The sequence below is a fragment of the Halichoerus grypus genome, chromosome 1 (assembly GCF_964656455.1).
Source record: "Halichoerus grypus chromosome 1, mHalGry1.hap1.1, whole genome shotgun sequence".
NCBI classification, from domain to species: domain Eukaryota; kingdom Metazoa; phylum Chordata; class Mammalia; order Carnivora; family Phocidae; genus Halichoerus; species Halichoerus grypus.
Window position 1 is genome coordinate 67492510 of NC_135712.1, and position 21085 is coordinate 67513594.

The following is a 21085-nucleotide window of genomic DNA, read 5'->3' on the forward strand; positions in this document are numbered from 1 at the left end:
AAACAAACTTGTTTCCAAGAAATGAGATCACTTTTTAAAAAGTATGTGATTAAACGAACAAAGAAAAAAAGGGACAAACCAAAAAACAGAGTCTTAACTATAGAGAACAGATGGTTATCAGAGAAGGGATGGGTGAAAGAGGTGAAGGGGATTAAGAATATACTTATCACAATGAGCACTGAGTAATGTATAGAATTGTTGAATCACTATATTGTATACTTGAAACTAATATAATACTGTATGTTAACTATACTACACTGGAATTAAAGTAAAATTTTTAAAAAAGTGATTGTTTTGACATTCTTCTTGCATGTAAAGGTTAGATATCTTCGAGATGTGAGAGGTTAAAAAAAAGCCTTTGGATCAGCAAATTTCATATGAATGTAACAAAAATAATAAATGAGCTTAATCAGCTTTGGTTAAAAACTCATTAGCCACGTGCATTTTTCTGTATGTATATCATATGCCAATAAAAAGTTAAAAAGAAAAACCTCATTAGTTGAAATACAAATGAAACTGTCAAAATAAATCCTGAAAAACAAAATGTTTTGACAGGGGTTTTGAAAGAATAGAACACAAAGAAAACACCAGAATAATGCTAATGGATAAGCACATTTCATGAGTCCCAAAGATTCCAATACTGCTGGTGACTAGGACCGAAAAACTGAAAAATGAATCCTCCTGGTGGCTACAGGTACTCTGTTTCAAGGTGACATTAACAAGAAATAAATAAAACTTTTAAAAAGCAAAAAACATACAGGAAAACAATCCCCTTCTCCGATACTAGAAAATGAAAGCTTAGCTGTGGATTCATACCGACAGTAATGCTGGCTTTCTCCCAGCATCACCGGGCCTGCCTGGGTACCTATCGCCCCAGGCCCCCTGCAGAGTACTTCCCTTCCAGAACCACTAGACTCAGCACATTTGGGAATTCCATTAATCCTGGTGGGTGGGGTGGAAACAAGTTTGTTTCTCCTCGTCCTATAAAGAGGACTGCTCTGGACTGAATTAATATTCCCAACTCCGCCAACAGTTCCACTGTAAGGATGCAGATGTCCAGTTTCGTATGCTGAATACAAACAAGATACCCCCAAAATATAACTAAACTGCAGACCACATCCATATTATCCGAATCTCTATGGGAACTAAGATTGCAGGACTTTATCATTTAACCAGTCTTCTCTTTAACAACACTGCAAATTTGGAGTTATGTTTCCCACCAGTAACCCAGTTCCTACAGCGAATATGCATTTTATTTGGGGTATACTGATGTGACACAGTTCCATCTGTAGCCATAACACACACGAAACAGAAAAGGTGACTAGCATTGACCAGCATTGCTGGCATTACTTTATTTTAGTCTATGTAAACACTTACCTCTTTGACGCTATGTGTTACTGCCCATATCAGAAAAACTCTTGACATCACCTGGAAAGAAGTCAGGACAACAGAAGATGGAACAATTCCTGAAAGAAATTTTAGGATGGGTAAATAAATGGATATTGTACTAAGTTTCAACATGTAATACATTTTCTGAACCATTCAATTTTACTGTTTAGACATGAAACCATCTTGGGCAACTGAAACTTTATATAAACTGTTTTTCAATACAGTCAATATTAAAAACTTTTTTCCTCCAGGGATGCCTGGGTGGCTCAATCGGTTAAGTGTTTGCCTTTGGCTCAGGTTATGATCCGAGGGTCCTGGGATCGAGCCCTGCATCAGGCTCCCTGCTCATTGGGGAGCCTGCTTCTCCCTCTGCCTGCAGCTCCCCCTGCTTGTGCGCTCTCTCTCTCTCTCCTGACAAATAAATAAAATCTTAAAAAAAAATAAAAAAACAAAAAAAAACCCCCAAACTCCAAATTTTTCCCTCCAAAACTCTAATATTGCTTCCCCCCAAAACAATAATATTGTTAATGCCAACGGTATATCATGGAATCTAGGTACCCCCCCCTTTTTTTTTTAAGATTTTATTTATTTGAGAGAGAGCGCACAAGCAGGTGGAGGGGCAGAGGGAGAGGGAGAAGCAGGCTCCCCACTGAGCAGGGAACCCGATGTGGGGCTTGATCCCAGGACCCTGAGATCATGACCTGAGCCGAAGGCAGATGCTTAACTGACTGAACCTCCCAGATGCCCCTCTAGGTACCTTTCTTAAAGCCTTTCAAAATCACTGGACAAGTGCAATATATTTTACATTTATCATATAGAGAAAACAAAACCATCGCTTAACCACTAAAATTAGACACTGAAAGGTCATTTTATACTATGGGTTTCAAAAATGAATAGGCACCTATAAAAGGGAAATCAACTGTATTTGTATCTAATGAACATTAGCAACTCCTGCATATCATATGTACTATATATACTGTATATTGATGTATTATCTAATGGTTAAATTATCTTTTAAAATTCACTTGAATATTTTGCCAATAAGCATACAAAAATCAAAGTTTATTATCTTTATAAATCATTCTCACCTTGTTCATTACAATAAACATTGGTATAATTATCCTTCCAATGCCCTGAAGTTATAACGCTGGAATCATTAGTTATTTTAGATAACCATTAAGTTCTGCTAAGTTTAAATTTCTTTGGCTTCTCCTTTCAATTCCTACAATCACAACCCCTATGGAGAAACCAGCCACCACCATTACAAAAAACTCTTGCCTCCATTAGGTCATCTTAAACCCAGCAATAAGCCATTATCTGTAAGCCTCATTTTCTCATTGTAACTTTATACTGGTAAGGAACTGCTACTAAAGTAAAATCTGGAAGCAGAATTATGGGTACCCAATCTAGCAGCTCCTCCATCCTCACCTCTTTGCCATTTCTCACTGGCCTTACTACTAGCAGCAACTACACTTACCAACTTCCTGGACATTTCAGGTTGCATGTGGGCCATTCCATACCTGCCAGGAGCCCTCATCATGGCTGCACATCTTCCTTCCACTCTAAAACTAACCTCTTCTTCAATACATCCACTGGACTATCCTAGACCAATTTTCATCCTTCCAAGCCTTCTAAAACACACTCAGACTTCTGAACATTTATAAAACAGAGAAACAACTTGCCAAAAGACTGTGTACAAATCAGAGATAGTATTGTCTCTATGGGTGTGGCTATGAAAGGAAATCACTTCATATCTCATTAAGAAAAAGAGATGCAAGATCCTGTTAGAATGTGTTTCTTGGAGAAGATTTGGGCTTCGAAGAGGGACAGTTTAGTTCCCAAAAGCAAGTAACATGGATGTGTCAAGCAATGCTTGCCATATAAAGACACTCAATAAATCTTTGTAGAATGAATGAAAGAAAAATAAATGCATGGACATGTAGCCCAATGGAATACAGTTGAGAGTCTAGAAATAAATCCTTACATTTATAGTTACTTGACTTTTTTTTTTTTTAAAGATTTTATTTATTTATTTGACAGAGAGAGACACAGTGACAGAGGGAACACAAGCAGGGGGAGTGGGAGAGGGAGAAGCAGGTTTCCTGGCCAAGCAGGGAGCCCGATGCGGGGCTCGATCCCAGGACTCTGGATCATGACCTGAGCCGAAGGCAGATGCTTAACAACTGAGCCACCCAGGCGCCCGTTACTTGACTTTCAACAAGGATGTCAAGACAATTCAATGGAAAAATAACTGTCTTTTTTTTTTTTTAAAGATTTTATTTATTTGACAGAAACACAGTGAGAGAGTGAACACAAGCAGGCGGAGTGGGAGAGGGAGAGGGAGCCCGATGTGGGACTCGTTCCCAGGACCCCAGGACCATGACCTGAGCCCAAGGCAGACGCTTAACGACTGAGCCACCCAGGCACCCCTGTCTTTTCAACAAATGGTGCTGGGACAACTGGATAGCTGCATACAAAAGAATAGAGTTAGAACACTTCCTTATATCAAATACAAAAAAATTAACTCAAAATAGATTAAAAACCAAAATGTAAGAGTTAAAACTATAACACTCTTAGAAGAAAATATAAATGGGGGGGCAAGAGTCCAAAATGGCAGTGGAGTAGGAGACCTTAATTTCATCTGGTCCCAGGAATTCAGCTAGACAGCTATCAAATCATTCTGAACACCTGCAAACTCAAACGGGGATCTAAGAAAAGAATAGCTGTAACTCTACAAATAGAAAAGCGACCACTCTCTGCAAGGTAGGAGGTGTGAAGTGAATCCCAGGTGATACATGGGAAGATTAATTGCGGGGGTGGGGGGTCGGAGCCTACATCAGCCGGCTACCAGCAAGTGATAGAGCAGCAGAGCACAAAATCGGAACTTTTAGAGGTCTGCTCTAGTGAGGGATGTTGCTCAGGTGCCTAAGTGAGGGTGCAGTGTTAGCCGGGACAGTGTGGTCTCAGGACCCTCAGGGTCACAGAAAGACCAGGGGTGCCTGAGTGCGGCAGAGCTCCCAGGTATCAGAGCGGAGAAGTCGGCTGCCGAGATGGAGCTGAGGTGCGGGCTCTCAGCTCAGGGTTGCCATAAACAGTGATCTGCGGCACAGTCGGGCCACTGCTCCTCCAGCAGGGACCCAACAAGCGGCAGATCCGGGGAGACGCCCCTTCCTCCCCCGGGAGGAGCGCGTGGGAGCGCATGCACGGATCTGCTAGGTTTGGAGACTCCACACGGGGTCGTGTGCCAGAGATAGAAACGCTCTGTCACAGGCCGGGTGAGCACGGAGGGCGGCCGGAGACCGGGGAGACGGGAGTGATTGACTGCTTTTCTCTGGGGGCTCACTGAGGAGCGGGGCCCCGAGTTCTCGGCTCCTCCGGGGCCAGAGATAGGGAGGCCGCCATTTTCATTCTTGTCCTCTAATGCTGCGTGGAAAGCTTTCAGGGAACAAAAGCCACGTAGAGCAAACCAAACCGGAACAGATTACTTAGCCCAGACGGGCAAGGGCAGTACAATTCCATCTCCGGCAAAGACATTTGAGAACCACTGCAACAGGCCCCTCCCCCAGAAGATCAGCAAGAACATCCAGCCAAGACCAAGTTTACCCATCAAAGAGAACTGCAAAACTCCAGCGCTAGGGGAATACAGCACATAGAATATATATTAAAAAAAAAAAAAGAAAAAAAGTAGGAAAGGAAAAATGAAGGGGGGGGAATCGGAGGGGGAGATGAACCATGAGAGACTATGGACTCTGAGAAACAAACTGAGGGTTCTAGAGGGGAGGGGGGTGGGGGGATGGGTTAGCCTGGTGATGGGTATTAAAGAGGGCATGTATTGCATGGAGCACTGGGTGTTATACGCAAACAATGAATCATGGAACACTACATCAAAAACTAATGATGTAATGTATGGTGACTAATATAACATAATAAAATAAAATAAAATAAAATAAGAAAAACAAAACAAAACAACCCACAAAAAATCCATGGCTTTTTTCCTATGATTCTTTAGTCTTTCAAAGTTAATTTTTTTTCTTTCCTTTTCAACCAATTTCTTATTTTATCAACTTTTTTTAAATCTTAATTTTCATTTTTATAGTTATAGGCTATCCCTTCATTGTATTTAGTCTGATTTTTGTTTATAAGTTTTTCTTTCTTTACAATTTTGGGATGCAGTTTTCTTCTAACAGACCAAAATACACCCAAAATCTAGTTTATGACTCTGTTCTATTCATCTGTCTGATCATATTCTCTTTTTTGTTTTTTCTTCCTCCTTTCGTTTTTGTTTTGTTTTGTTAAAGTCTTTTGAATTTTCACCTTTACAGTTACATTCTATCCTTTCAATGTACTTAATTTTATTTTTGTATATATACATTTTTCTTTACTATTTTAAGATATAGTTTCTTCTAACAAATTGACAAAAACCACTCAGGAGATAGTGTATTGCTCTGTTCTGTTCACCTGTTTGTTTATATCCCTTCCTTTTTGTTGTTGTTGGATTTTTTTCCTCTTTTGTTTTTTCTTGTCTTTTAATTTCAATTTTTACAGCTACATTCTATTCTTTCATTGTATTTAATTTTATTTTTGTACGTATATAAGTTTTTCTTTACAATTTTGGGATCTAGTTTTCTAAAAAACAGACCAAAATACGTATATAATTCAGTGTATTGCTCTATTCTGCTCACCTGTCTGATTATATTCTTTTTTTTTCTTCAATTTTTTTTCCTGGTTTCGGGTCTCTCCTGATTTGTTTAGTGTATTATTTCTCTGGGGTTGTTGTTGCCATTTTATTTTGTTCTCTCATTCACCTGTTGTTCTCTGGACAGAAATGACAAGATAGAAAAACTCACCTCAAAAAAGAGAACAAGAGGCAGTACTGACTGCCAGGGACCTAATCAGTATGGATATAAGTCAGATATCGGAACTAGAGTTCAGAATAACGATTATAAAGATACTAGCTGGGCTTGAAAACAGCACAGAAGACACTAGAGAATCCCTTTGTGGAGAAATAAAAGAACTAAAATCTAACCAAGTTGAAATCAAAAAGGCTATCTATTAATGAGATGCAATAAAAAATGGACGCTCTAACTGCTAGGATAAATGAAGCAGAAGAAAGAATTAGTGATATAGAAGACAAAATGATGGAGAATAAAGAAGCTGAGAAAAAGAGAGATAAACAACTACTGGATCATGAGGGCAGAATTTGAGAGATAAGTGATGCCATAAAGCGAAACAATATTAGAATAACTGGGATCCCAGAAGAAGAGGAAAGACAAGAGAGGGGCAGAAGGTATGTATATTGAGGCAAATTATAGCAGAGAACTTCCCAATCTGGGGAACGGAACAGGCATCAAAGTCCAGGAAGCAGAGAGAACCCCCGTCAAAATCAATAAAAACAGATCAACACCCTGATACACACTAGTGAAACTTACAAATCTCAGAGACAAAGAGAAAATACTGAAAGCAGGTGGGGACAAGAGATCTGTAACCTACAACAGGAGAAACATTTAGATTGGCAGCAGACCTATCCACAGAGACCTAGCAGGCCAGAAAGGACTGGCATGATATATTCAGGGTGCTAAATGAGAAAAAGAATAGCCAAGAATACTTTATCCAGCTAGAACATCATTCGAAATAGAAGGAGTGATAAAAAGCTTTGAGGGCAAACAGAAACTTAAAGAATTTGTGACAACCAAACCAGCCCTACAAGAAATATTACAGGAAATATTAAGGAAAGAAAGAGCCCAAAAGTAACATAGACCAGAAAGGAACAGAGACAATATACAGTAACAGTCACTTTACAGGTAATACAAATGGCACTAAATTCATATCTTTCAAAAGTTACCCTGAATGTAATGGGCTAAATGCCCCAATCAAAAGACACAGGGTATCAGATTAGATAAAAAAGCAAGACCCATCGATAAGCTGTCTGCAAGAGACTCATTTTAGACCCACAGACACCTCCAGATTTAAAGTGAGGGGGTGGAAAACCATTTATTATGCTAATGGACATCAAAAGAAAGCTGGGGTGGCAATCCTTGTATCAGACAAATTAGATTTTAAACCAAAGACTGTAATAAGAGATGAGGAAAGACACTATATCATAATTAAAGGGTCTATTCACAAGAAGATCTAACAATTATAAATATTTATGCCCCTAACATGGGAGCAGCCAATTAATAACAGAATTAAAGAAACACATCGATAATAATACAATAATAATAGGGGACTTTAACACCCCTCTCACTACAATGGACAGATTATCTAAGCAGAAGATCAACAAGGAAATAAGGGCTTTTTTTTTTTTTTTAAGATTTTATTTTTTGACAAAGAGACAGTGGGATAGGGAACACAAGCAGGGAGAGTGGAAGAGGGAGAAGCTGGCTTCCTGCTGAGCAGGGAGCCCAGTGTGGGACTTGATCCCAGGACCCTGGGATCATGACCTGAGCCGAAGGCAGACGCTTAACGACTGAGCCACCCAGGCGCCCAGAAATAAGGGCTTTGAATGACACACTGGACCAGAGGGACTTCACAGATATATTCTGAACATTCCATCCTAAAGCAACAGAATACACATTCTCGAGTGCACATGGAACATTCTCCAGAATAGATCACATACTGGGTCACAAATCAGGTCTCAAGCATTATCAAAAGATTGGGATCATTCCCTGCTTATTTTCAGACCACAATGCTTTGAAACTGGATCTCAATCAAAAGAGGAAATTTGGGGCGCCTGGGTGGCTCAGTTGGTTAAGCGACTGCCTTCGGCTCAGGTCATGATCCTGGAGTCCCGGGATCGAGTCCCGCATCGGGCTCCCTGCTCAGCGGGGAGTCTGCTTCTCCCTCTGACCCTCCCCCCTCTCATGTGCTTGCTCTCTCTCATTCTCTCTCTCTCAAATAAATAAATAAAAAATCTTTAAAAAAAAAAAAAAAGAGGAAATTTGGAAAGAACTCAAATACATGGAGGCTAAAGAGCATCCTACTAAAGAATGAATGGGTCAACCAGGAAATAAAAGAAGAATTTAAAAAAATGCAGGGCGCCTGGGTGGCTCAGTTGTTGGGCATCTGCCTTTGGCTCAGGTCATGATCCCAGGATCCTGGGATCGAGCCCCGCTTCGGGCTCCCTGCTCCGCGGGAAGCCTGCTTCTCCCTCTCCCACTCGCCCTGCTTGTGTTCCCTCTCTCGCTGTGTCTCTCTCTGTCAAATAAATTTAAAAAAAAAATTTTTTTTTAAATTCACAGAAACAAATGATAATGAAAACACAACTGTTCAAAAGTCTTTGGGATGCAGCAAAAGTGGTCCTAAGAGGAAAGTATATAGCAATACAAGCCTTTCTCAAGAAACAGGAAAGGTCTCAAATACACAACTTAACCTTATACCTAAAAAACCTGGAGAAAGAACAGCAAATAAAGCCTAAATCCAGCAGCAGAAAAGAAATAATAAAAGATTAGAGCAGAAATCAATGAAATAGAAACCAAAAGAACAGTAGAACAGATCAACTAAAGTAGGAGCTGGTTCTTTGAAAGAATTAGTAAGACTGATAACCCCCTAGCCACACTTAATAAAAAGAAAAGAGAAAGGACCCAAATAAATAAAATCATGAATGAAAGAGGAGAGATCACAACCAACACCGAAGAAATACAATTATAAGAACATATTATGAGCAACTATGTGGAAACAAATAGGCAATCTGGAAGAAACGGATCAATTCCTAGAGACGTATAAACTACCAAAACTGAAACAGGAAGAAATAGAAAACCTGAAAAGACCCATAACCAGCAAGGAAATTGGAGCAGTAATCAAAAATCTCCCAATAAACAAGAGTCCAGGTTCGGATGGCTTCCCAGGGGAATTCCACCAAACATTTAAAGAAGAATTAATACCTATTCTTCTGAAGCTGTTTCAAAAAATAGAAATGGAAGGAAAACTTCCAAACTCTTTCTATGAAGCCAGCATTACCTGATCCCAAAACCAAAGACTCCACCAAAAGGGAGAATTACAGACCAATATCCCTGATGAATATGGATGCAAAAATTCTCACCAGAATCTAGCCAATAGGATCCAACAGTACATTAAAAGGATTATTCACCACAACCAAGTGGGATTTATTCCAGGGCTGCAAGGATGGTTCAACATCCGCAAATCAATGTGATACAATACATTAATAAAAGAAAGGACAAGAACCATATGATCCTCTCAATAGATGCAGAAAAAGCATTTGACAAAGTACAGCATCCTTTCTTGATTAAAACTCTTCACAGTGTAGGGACAGAGGGAACATACCTCAATATCATAAAAGCCATTTATGAAAAGCCTACAGCAAATATCATTCTCAATGTGGAAAAACTGAGAGCTTGTTCCCTAAGGTCAGGAACACGACAGGGATGTCCACTATCACCACTGCTGTTCAACATAGTCCTAGAAGTCCTAGCCTTAGCAATCAGACAACAAAAAGAAATAAAAGGCATCTGAAATGGCAAAGAAGAAGTCAAACTTTCACTCTTTGCAGATGACATGATCCTCTATGTGGAAAACCCAAAAGACTCCACCCCAAAATTGCTAGAACTCATATAGGAATTCAGCAAAGTGGCAGGATATAAAATCAACACAGAGAAATCAGTTGCATTTCTATACACTAGCAATGAGACAGAAGAAAGAGAAAGTAAGGAGTCAATCCCATTTACAATTGCACCCAAAACCATAAGAGACCTAGGAATAAACCTAACCAAAGAGGTAAAGGATCTGTACTCAGAAAACTATAGAACACTCATGAAAAAAATTGAGAAAGACACAATGAAATGGAAAAATGTTCCATGCTCGTGGACTGGAAGAACAAATATTGTTAAAATGTCTATGCTACCTAGAGCAATCTACAAATTCAATGCAATCCCTATCAAAATACCATCAACTTTTTTCACAGAGCTGGAACAAATCATCCTAAAATTTGTATGGAACCAGAAAAGACCCCAAATAGCCAAAGGAATGTTGAAAAAGAAAACCAAAACTGGTGGCATCACAAAGCCAGACTTCAAGCTCTATTATAAAGCTGTAATCATCAAGACAGTATGGTACTGGCACAAAAACAGACACAGATCAATGGAACAGAATCCAGAATCCAGAAATGGACCCTCAACTCTATGGTCAACTAATCTTCAACAAAGCAGAAAAGAATGTCCCATGGAAAAAAGACAAACTCTTCAACAAATGGTGTTGGGAAAATTGGGACAGCCACATGCAGAAGAATGAAACTGGACCATTCCCTTACACCATTCACAAAAATAGACTCAAAATGGATGAAAAGACCTAAATGTGAAACAGGAATCCATCAAAACCCTAGAAAAGAACACAGGCAGCAACCTCTTTGACCTTGGCTGCAGCAACTTCTTGCTAGACACATCTCCAAAGGCAAGGGAAACAAAGGCAAAAATGAACTAATGGGACTTCATCAAGATAAAAAGCTTTTGCACAGCAAAGGAAACAGTCAACAAAACCAAAAGACAACCAACAGAATGGGAGAAGATATCTGCAAATGTCTTACCAGATAAAGGGCTAGTATCCAAAATTTATGAAGAACTTATCAAACTCAACACCCAGAGAATAAATAATCCAATCAAGAAATGGGCAGAAGACATGAACAGACATTTCTGCAAAGACATCCAAATGGCCAACAGAAACATGAAAAAATGCTCCACATCACTTGGCATCAGGGAAATACAAATCAAAGCCACAATGAGACATCACCTCACACCAGTAAGAATGGCTAAAATTAACAAGTCAGGAAATGACAGATGTTGGTGAGGATGTGGAGAAAGGGGAACCCTCCTACGCTGTTGGTGGGAATGCAAGCTGGTGCAGCCACTCTGGAAAACAGTATGGAGGTTCCTCAAAAAGTTAAAAATAGAGCTACCCTATGACCCAGCAATTGCACTACGTGGTATTTGCCCCAAAGACACAAATGGAGTGATCTGAAGGGGCACCTGCACCCCAATGTTTATAGCAGCAATGTCCACAATAGCCAAACTACGGAAAGAGCCCAGATGTCCATTGACAAATGAATGGATAAAGAAGACACACACACACACACACACACACACACACACACACACACACACAAAATGGAATATTACTCAGCCATCAAAAAACCCAAAATCTTGCCATTTGCAATGAAGTGAATAGAACTAGAGATTATGCTACGTAAAATAAGTCAATCAGAGAAAGGTAATTATCATATGATCTCACTGATATGTGGAATTTAAGAAACAAAACAGAGGATCATAGGGGAAGAGAAGAAAAAATGAAACAAGATGACACCAGAGAGGGAGACAAACCATAAGAGACTCAATCTCAGGAAACAAACTGAGGGTTGCTGGAGGGGAGAGGGTGGAGGATGGGGTAACTGGGTGATGGACATTAAGGAGGGCATGTGATGTAATGAGCACTGGGTATTTTGTAAGACTGATGAATCACAGACCTGTACCTCTGAAACCAATAATACATTATATGTTAATTAAAAAAAAGGATTATATGGTCAGGTCAAACTCTGACCCTCCTCCCCAGCATTTTAGCAAAGATAAAATTCAAATGATGTCTTTAGTAAAAAATGATCGCCTTCTTTAAAAGATTGCATTAAAGATTAAAAAAAAAGAGGAAGAAAACATAAATGTGAATCTTTGTGACCTTGGATTAGGCAATGGTTTATTAGCTATGACACTAAAAGCACAAGAAAAAACAGACCTCATCAAAATTAAAAACTTATGGGCTTCAAAGTACACTATCAAAAAAGTGAAAAGACTACATACAGGAGAAAATATCTATGAATTGTATGTAATAAAGGACTTATATCCAAAAAAAAGAATTAAAAATTTTTTTAAATTAAAAAAAAAATTTTTTTTTGAGAGAGAGAGAGAGAGAGGGAGGAGAGGGGCAGAGGGAGAGAGAGAATCTTAAGCAGGCTCCATGCCCAATGCAGAGCCTGACATGGGGCTTAATCTCACAATACTGAGTTCATAACCTAAGCTGAAATCAAGAGTCAGATGCTTAACCAACTGAGCCATCCAAGTGCCCCGAAAATAAAGAATTCTTACAACTCAATAATAAAAGACAAATAACCCAATTAAAAAATAGGCAAGGAATCTGAATAGACACTTCTCCAAAGAAGATATCAAATGGATAATAAAGACATGAAAAGATGCTCAAATCATTAGTCAGCAGGGAAATGCAAATCAAAACCATAATGAGATATACTTATACTAGGATGGCTATAATCATCAGATACATTATTACAGAGAATAACAAGTGCTGGCAAGGATGTGGTGATATTGGAGCCCTCATACATTGCCGTTAGGAATATAAAATGGTATAGCTACTCTCTGAGAGTACCTCAAAATGTTACATATGGAATTACCATATGACCCAGCAATTCTACTCCTAGGTATATATGTACTGAAGAGAAACAAAACATATGCCCAAACACTGGCAGTGAATGTTCATAGTGGCATTCATCTTAGCTCCAAACTGGAAACAATCAAAATGTCCAACAACAGATGAGTGGATCAATAGAATGTGGTATATCTACACAATGGAACATTAGAAATAAAGTAAAAAGTAATGAATAATAAATAAAAAGAAATGAAGTACTGATACATAGTATAATATTGATGAACTCTGAAAACATGCTGACTGAAGAAGCCAGTGACAAAAGACCACATTACATGATTTGGTTTATATGAAAAGTCAAGAATTGACAAACTATAGAGACAGAAAGTAGATTGGTGGTTAACGGGGGCTAGAAGGTTAGGAGGGAAACTGGGAGCAACAGCTAAAGGGTACTGGGTTTCTTTTTGGGCTGATGAAAATATTCTAAAATTGACTGTGGTAATGGTTGCACAACTCTGTGAATACTGAATTATATACTCTAAATGGGTGAAATATATATGTGAATAAAGCTTTTATAAAAAATAAATATATGAATTAAGCACAAAGCCTGGTGATATAATATGTAATACTGCTAAAGAAGCTAAATCAGTGAGTCAAACATTAAGTGAATATACTTAGGTTATACTGTAGATTACATTACCAGAAAATCTAAAGATCAATAATCAAAGGCTTTCCTAAATGAATTATTAAGCATTTGCTGCTTAAGGAAAGACCACCAGTATTTCTAGTTTCTTTTTTTTTTTTAACTCAAAGACTAGCTCATCACATAAAAATATTTTTTTCCCTTTCATTTCTGCTTTCTTCTTTTGCCATTGAAACAATGGGCTAGACTGCTAATGGTCTGACCAGTGCTCCAGGGTTGCTGATATATTTTGGTGGGAATCAAGAGGTCCAGAATTTGGACCTCAGATTTCCAACTTCAAAAAACTAATTTTATCCCATTCATGAGCAAAAATCAGGCTCTTGGGAGACTGATTCAGACTCATCAAATCCAGAGGAGTCTAGATAATAAACCAAAATGTCATTTTATTCACTTACAACAGAAGCACAGCCTTTGTAATAACTGAAATGTTGGGATTTTAGAGACCCTCATCTAGGGGCATTTTTTTCCTCCTATGGAAATCAGAATGCTTGTTAGGAAGTGTGACTTCAATGAAGGGATCTGGTTGTTCTGAGGGATGAATATTGCAATTCGGTGGAACCCTTCTTTACTCTAGAGCTCCCTTTCATAGGGAATATGAAGATTTATATATGTCTTCCTTTTGAAAGTGCTAATCAAAAATTACCATATTATTTTTTGCCAAAAACATTTATTCCTTAGGTAGATTTCCCACCAGTCTTTTCTTCTCAGTATACATATATACATTTTTAAAGATTTTATTTATTTATTATGTTGGAGAGAGAGAGAGAGCACACGTGCATGAGCAGAGGGAGTAGCAGGCAGAGGGAGAAGCAGGCTCCCCGCTAAGCAAGGAGCCCGATGCGGGACTTGATCCCAGGACCCTGGGATCATGACCTGAGCCGAAGGCAGATGCTTAACCAACTGAGCCACCCAGGCGTCCCCTCTTCTAAGTATATTTTTAAATACAGTTCAACTTCTATTGTTTATACTCTTTGTAGTTTGTTTTTCTCACTTAAAATTTTGAGAAATTTTCTTACAACATATTCTTCAAAATATTTTAACTTGAGTCATAGTATTCCTTTGAGTGGAATATATTTATCTATTCTCCTTCTGTGAGACATTTAAATTTCTCAAATTTCTTGATATAAAAGAATAAAGTATTACAAATAATACTTAAAAAAATTTCTGAGGCTTAGAAAAAAATTTTCTTAAAGGATTATTTCCTTGGGATAGTTCCCAGAAGTAGAACTACTAGGTCAAATGCTATGAATGCCTTTAAAGATCTTGAAATACATTGCCAAATTGCTCTCCAAAACATCTGTATTAATATACACTCCCACCAGCAGCATACAGCCTGGCTGCTTTAGCCTACTCCTCAACAGTAAATTTAAATCTTAGTAAGTTAGGGAGTAAAAAGCCAGTAAATTTAAATCTTACTAAGTTAGGGAATAAAAAGCTGATCAATGCTTTCTAATTTGATGCAGATGCAGAGATGTTTCTGGCTTTGCCTGCAGGTGCTCCTCAATTCCCTATTCAGGAAATTGCCTATTTAATATTTAGGCACCTGAATTTCCCCCAAATGATGTCATTCATACCAACTCTCACTTGGTTTCTGTGGCATATGTACCTACCTCAACTGGTCACCCAGCAAACAGAAGCTCTGGCTCTAGCCTGACAGCCCAATCTCAAAATGCCTGCTCTACTGGACCAGTCAAAAGGCCAGTGGGAAGAAGGACCCCTTATATAAGAAAGACCATCTGAAGACCAGGATCTCCAAGTTTATCCTTGGAGTTAAGCCAGATGGAATCATCTTTGCCCTGAACAGAACTGATATCATTGAGTTGGGTGTATTGTTATTGTCAGCTGGATTTCATGAAATTAAAAAAGAAATAAAAAAAGAATTATTTGCTGTAGGAATGGTATGCAGTATAATATCCACTCTATCACTCAATGCCCCTTATATTAGCCCATTAGGAATGGTATGCAGTATAACATCCACTCTATCACTCAATGCCCCTTATATTATCCCTAGGTGGGAAGTCTGTTTTAGAAATCAATGCTAAGTAATATTTACGCCTCTCCAATCTGATAGGATTTCTATAACTCAATTGCCCTTTTCTTTTTTCTTTTATTATTTTATTTTAATTTTAGCATAGTTAACATACAGTGTTATATTCTCAGTTGCCCTTTTCAACATGGTAGTCAGAAAGTTTCAAGCCAAATCTGAAGCATACTACATTATTACATTTCCTGTAGAAGTTATACAAATCATTGTGGAATGAGGAGTATAGACAGACTGGATCCTCTTCTCTAGACTTCTTGCAGTCACTCCCAATGTGATTGCATTTATTATGCCATTATCCCTTATTTGAACACAATGACACAGCATGTTAAAACTACCTACACCTCAGATTTTTGGTTGTTGATTACTTAAGTTGGTTGTTTTCAGACAACGAGAGACTCTGTAATCTTATCAGTAAGCCATCACTAGGACAAAATTCATTAAAAAAAGACTTACCAGGCATCTACTATTCATTAATTGAATTCAACAAATATTTTTGGAGTACCTACTTTGTGCCAAGTACTGTTTTCCATGCTGGGGATGGTGAATGAGATACGTCTCTGCCTTCATGAACTTACACTCTCAGGCTGTAATGATTTGCTTTGGGATAGCTCTTATTTTTAGGACTTTTTCCTGAAGGTGATGTGAGGCAACTAAACATTTGTAAACAGAATGGCATGATTACTTCTTGGTTTCAGAAAAATTTCTCTATCAGCAGGGCACATCTTTGGCAAGACGAGGTTATAACTTGAGAAATAATTATGGGAATTTATGTTGAAAGGGCAATGAACTTTTGAAGCAAAACACTGGCAGATAAAAGAAACAGGCATTTATTATGTGTGGAGTGTGTGTGTGTGCGTGTGCACGCGTGTTGTTAAGCAAAAGCTGTATAAAGGGATCTGGCAAACAGTTGTGTGTGTGTGTATGTGTTAAGCAAAAGCTGTATAAAGGGGATCTGGCAAACAGTTGTGTGTGTGTGTGTGCATGTGTGTTAAGCAAAAGCTGTATAAAGGGGGTCTGGCAAACAGTTGTGTGTGTGTGTGTGCATGTGTGTTAAGCAAAAGCTGTATAAAGGGGATCTGGCAAACAGTTATGTGTGTGTGTGTGCATGTGTGTTAAGCAAAAGCTGTATAAAGGGGGTCTGGCAAACAGTTATGTGTGTGTGTGTGCATGTGTGTTAAGCAAAAGCTGTATAAAGGGGGTCTGGCAAACAGTTTGATTCTCCAGAACCAGGGTGCTCCGAGGACTCTCTGAGCCCGGCAGAAGTCGGCAGCACTGGAAATCCTCCCTGTTCGGAACAGCCCTCAAATGGACCAGGTTAGTGGGTTTAGGAGATTAGCTACTTAGGACCAAGACTGGTTTGCAAGTCACGTATAGTCAGGCAGGTTGGAGCAGAGCAGGATAGTGTTCAGCTGGAGCCCACAAACAGAAAAGGAGTCCACCATCAATCATCAAGGAATACATGGTAATGGAGGCCAGACCAAAGCAAGGCAGGCAACACAAAGCTGGTGCCAGTAACTAAACTAAATGATGGCAAGTGAAACCAGAATCTCCCTACCCAAATACCAAATCCACTGAACTAAAAGTAGCAATATTCAATAACAAAAACAACACTCACCAGCAGCAACCAAAAAGGAATGGGGTAACAACTGTATGCCACATATTTTTAAAAGTTCTAGCCAAAAAAGGAAAGATTATTGCACACCTCCTACTCTATCCCCATCTCCCAAAAATGGTATTGGTGAATCAACACAACTTTGAGAATTTTCACCAACAGGCTCAGATTTGGAGAGAAACACAAATTTCTGAGTGGAGTGCGACAGACATGGAGGCTGGAAAGTGATGGTAAAGTGGAGGATGTGACTAACCAGGAGCCGCCTCAAGGATGTCAACCCTTTCCGATCCCACACTGAGCTGGAGGACTGGCACAAATTTCCCTATGGGAATGGGATATACTTTTTAGGAGGTGGCAGAATCCCAGCATGGAGCAATTAAATCTCAGAAAGGAAGGAAGAGCTCATGTGTTTTTAAATAAGTAATTCATTTGCATTGTTCAAAATAAGTATAAAAAGATACATAGAGAAAAGTCTCCCTCCCAATCCCATCCTACTACCACTCAGGTGCCTTTTCCACAGGCAACTAATTATTAATTCCTTGTCTATCACTCCAGAGATATATTTTAGGTATATAACAGCAAATATGTAAGTGAATGCATAAAGATGTATTTATATCCATCCTTTTTTCCAACTTTTTACATAATGGCAGCATTTTATACACATTGTTCTATACTCTGCTTTTCTTCCCTTAAAAAATATCCTGAAGAGCTTTCTTCATCAATACATATATACACTGTTTTAATTACTGAGACTTTATGTCTTAATATCTATGCACTCTCCTAAGCCCTATCCCTATGTCCTCAGCATGTACAAAAATATGTAAAACAGGAAAAGTCCAATCCTAAATTGTAGCTCAGTGGGGAAAACAACTGAATAAAGACTGTGGACATGCAGCCAGAGAGAATTCAGTAACATCTATATCAGAGCAAAAAAAATGGCTGCACAGGGCTGCTCACACTTTAGAAAGATAGAGAGGCATGGAAACCATACAAATGTAATATAAGAAAAGAAAATAATAAAGCATGCATTACATTTAGAGGAAAGTAAAAAATTAAAACAACTGGAAAGAAGATAATAGTTATGGAAAACAAAGGCAATCCAACAAAAGAACTGTTATCCCCGAAGTAGAGAACCCAATATATGAAACAGAAAATGTATTCAGGGGTATAATCCAAGAAATTTAAGAACTAAATTTGTACTGAAAGAATACACTGTGTTCCAGAAAAAAAACTGATAGTGAATGAGTAAAACCAAGAAATTTCTTGGTTACAAAAATACTTCAGGGATCCAGACAAAAAAAAAAAAGCAAGTCACCTACAAAGTAGCAAGAAAATCAGCCTGGCTTCAGACTTCTCCACAGCACAACATCCAATGTCAGAAGACAATGAAGCAACACTACAAAGGTCTGAGGGAAAGAAAGTACATCCAAGAATATTATACCCAGCCAAGATGTCATTCTAGCACAATGGCAAAAGCTAAACATCACTAAATATGAAAGGACTTGCCACATAATGCCTATGCAACCAATGTTCTTAAGAAACACATGCTATCAAAAATTCAGCCAAACAAGAGATGAATCAAAATAAAGAATTCAGGAACGGAGAAGTCATGGTCAAAGGGCCCAGAGTAGGCAATGAATCCATTCAAATATAAAGCTAAGACTAAACAATTATGCTAACTATGGCCACAGAACATAGTATAAATGCTTATGAACCATAATAATATATTAGTAACATAATAATGGGAGCCAGGGAAGAAGAGATGGAAGGAGAAGTGAGAATATTAATTTCCTTAATAGAATTAGGAGATACCACCAAAAACTAAAATATAGCCAAATGTAATTCTAAACTAAATTTTTGTAACTTTTTGTTAAACTTTAAGGGACTTTCAATAAATAGTATATCTCATGGTAAAAAGATTTTATGTTTATTAATAAAAACAGTGATTTTAATGAAAAATAACATGTATAGTATGAACTTATCTTGATTCTTCCGTCCATCTACTTTTTTCTTTTCTTAATATATACGTGAAGGAAACCCTTTCCAGAATGGTATTTATCTAATATTAACGAAGATTAGTTCTAAAATGGTAGAATTTGGAGTCATTTGTAAACTTTGCTCTTTGTACTTTTCCACATTGCTTGAACTCCTGACAAAACACATGAATTAGATTTCAAAATTAATAAAATTACTCTTAACGAGAAACACTTGGCACCAGCAAAAAGATAATTCTGAAACTGAGTTAATTGCAATTTTAAACAGGAATTTTCTTAAATATTTCTCTTACATTCAAGCTAATCTCATGGAAGTAAAATATTTCTGGCCAAATGAAGAAAAGGGTGGGAGTGTGGGACTCAAGGAAGATGACTGGCTTTTTAAAAAATATATTTTTTAAAGATTTTATTTATTTACTTGAGAGACAGAGAGAGCAAGCAAGAGAGAGAGCATGAGCGGGAGAGAGGGGCAGGGGAATAAGCAGACTCCCTGCTGAGTAGGGAGCCTGACATGGGGCTCGATCCCAGGACCCCAGGACCATGACCTGAGCTGAAGGCAGATGCTTAACCGACTGAGCCACCCTGGCACCCCTTTTGTTTAATTTTTAAAAGGAAGGACAGACAGAAGGGCAATTCTCTATTTTCCCAGAACACAGAAAATTGGCCTTGCCTTTTGGGGTTGCAGCACCTGACCCCCCCAAAAGCGATGTTCAATATATTTTACTTAACCACACCTGCTTTACTGAGCTCTGACAAAAGAAATTTGTGTCTTACACTGAAATCAATAGCTAAATTATGATATTCATATGATAAGCTCTGGATTTATTTGAGGTTAGCTTTCTAAAAGATGTACTAAACTGTGAGAGGGCATTATATTTCTTTGTGATAAAAGGATAGTGATACTAAGTGTATCATGCTTATTTTTGACTAAATTGAAATGGATAAAAGGGGAGACACATGAGAAAATCAAATACAGTGATATGTCATGTTTCTAGCATTGGAAAGAAATGTGCAGTTAGAATTAAATCTTTTCCCTTAATGTGACCAAACTTTAAACACTGAGGAGCTTCTCAAGCTGGGGCACACATACTCCAAAGATGCGCAGCAGGGTCCAATCCCGTGACATCCTAGTAGCAGTTAACTTACTCAAACTCAACTGTATGAACACAACCCAAAGAAAACAAGATAGAAAACTAGTGTAGGCAACTCCACCTAGTATTTCAGTGTGAATGTGGGCGCCAGAGTGAATGGTAGTCTTAGGTCTCCTGGTCACTCACCACCCTGACTGTGATTTCACTGTTCAAAGATATGTAAGAGTCATCCAACACAGACCCTAAATGTGAACCAACTATTTCATCTAGCATTCAAATGAAGAAAGAGTAGACATTTTCAATACTGGAGGGAAAAGTGGCTGTGCTGGACTTACTGAGAGTCAATACTAAGTTGCATTGTGTTACATGAACAATTCAAAGTATTTTTCATTGGAATTTTACCCCTACAAAAGCAATTCTATTTTAGGAGAAAAGCCGCAGCATATATTCAAAGTACATCACCCTGGTTCACTGATTTTCCCTGAAAATTTTTTGGGGGGAGTATCCATTTTCACATTAAAACATAAAAAAGGGACTTCAAAAGTTCTCACATTTATGGCAAGCTATTTCACCTTTACTCCCAAAATCCCTGGGGTAAAACTATACCTCCCCCCAAAGATAATAGGGAAATTTGAGAAGAGCTGGAAAAACACAATGATACATAATACAAATATAAGGTAGGAAGCCAGGCTTAGGGAAAATAAGTCTAAGAAAAATATCTTGAAACAATGGGAGAAATTAACAACTAAACAGATGTGAAGAGGGCCTGTGTACTTGCATTTGGAGCAGACCATGAACTTAGCACTGTGCTCCTTTATGGTGAATATAAGGAGGAAAAAAAAAAAATCCAGTTGTAAAATTCAATGCACATGAAAAAAA

General features: G+C 38.3%; 1 protein-coding gene across 1 annotated transcript in view; it reads right to left on the reverse strand.

Annotated features, from left to right (window-relative positions):
• HACD2 (3-hydroxyacyl-CoA dehydratase 2) overlaps positions 1–21085 on the reverse strand; it is a 116269-nt gene that overhangs the window by 32212 nt on the left and 62972 nt on the right. Inside the window, exon 4 of the mRNA XM_036111498.2 lies at positions 1378–1466. Coding sequence (XP_035967391.1) covers positions 1378–1466 — 89 coding nt within the window. The remainder of the gene's footprint in view (positions 1–1377; positions 1467–21085) is intronic.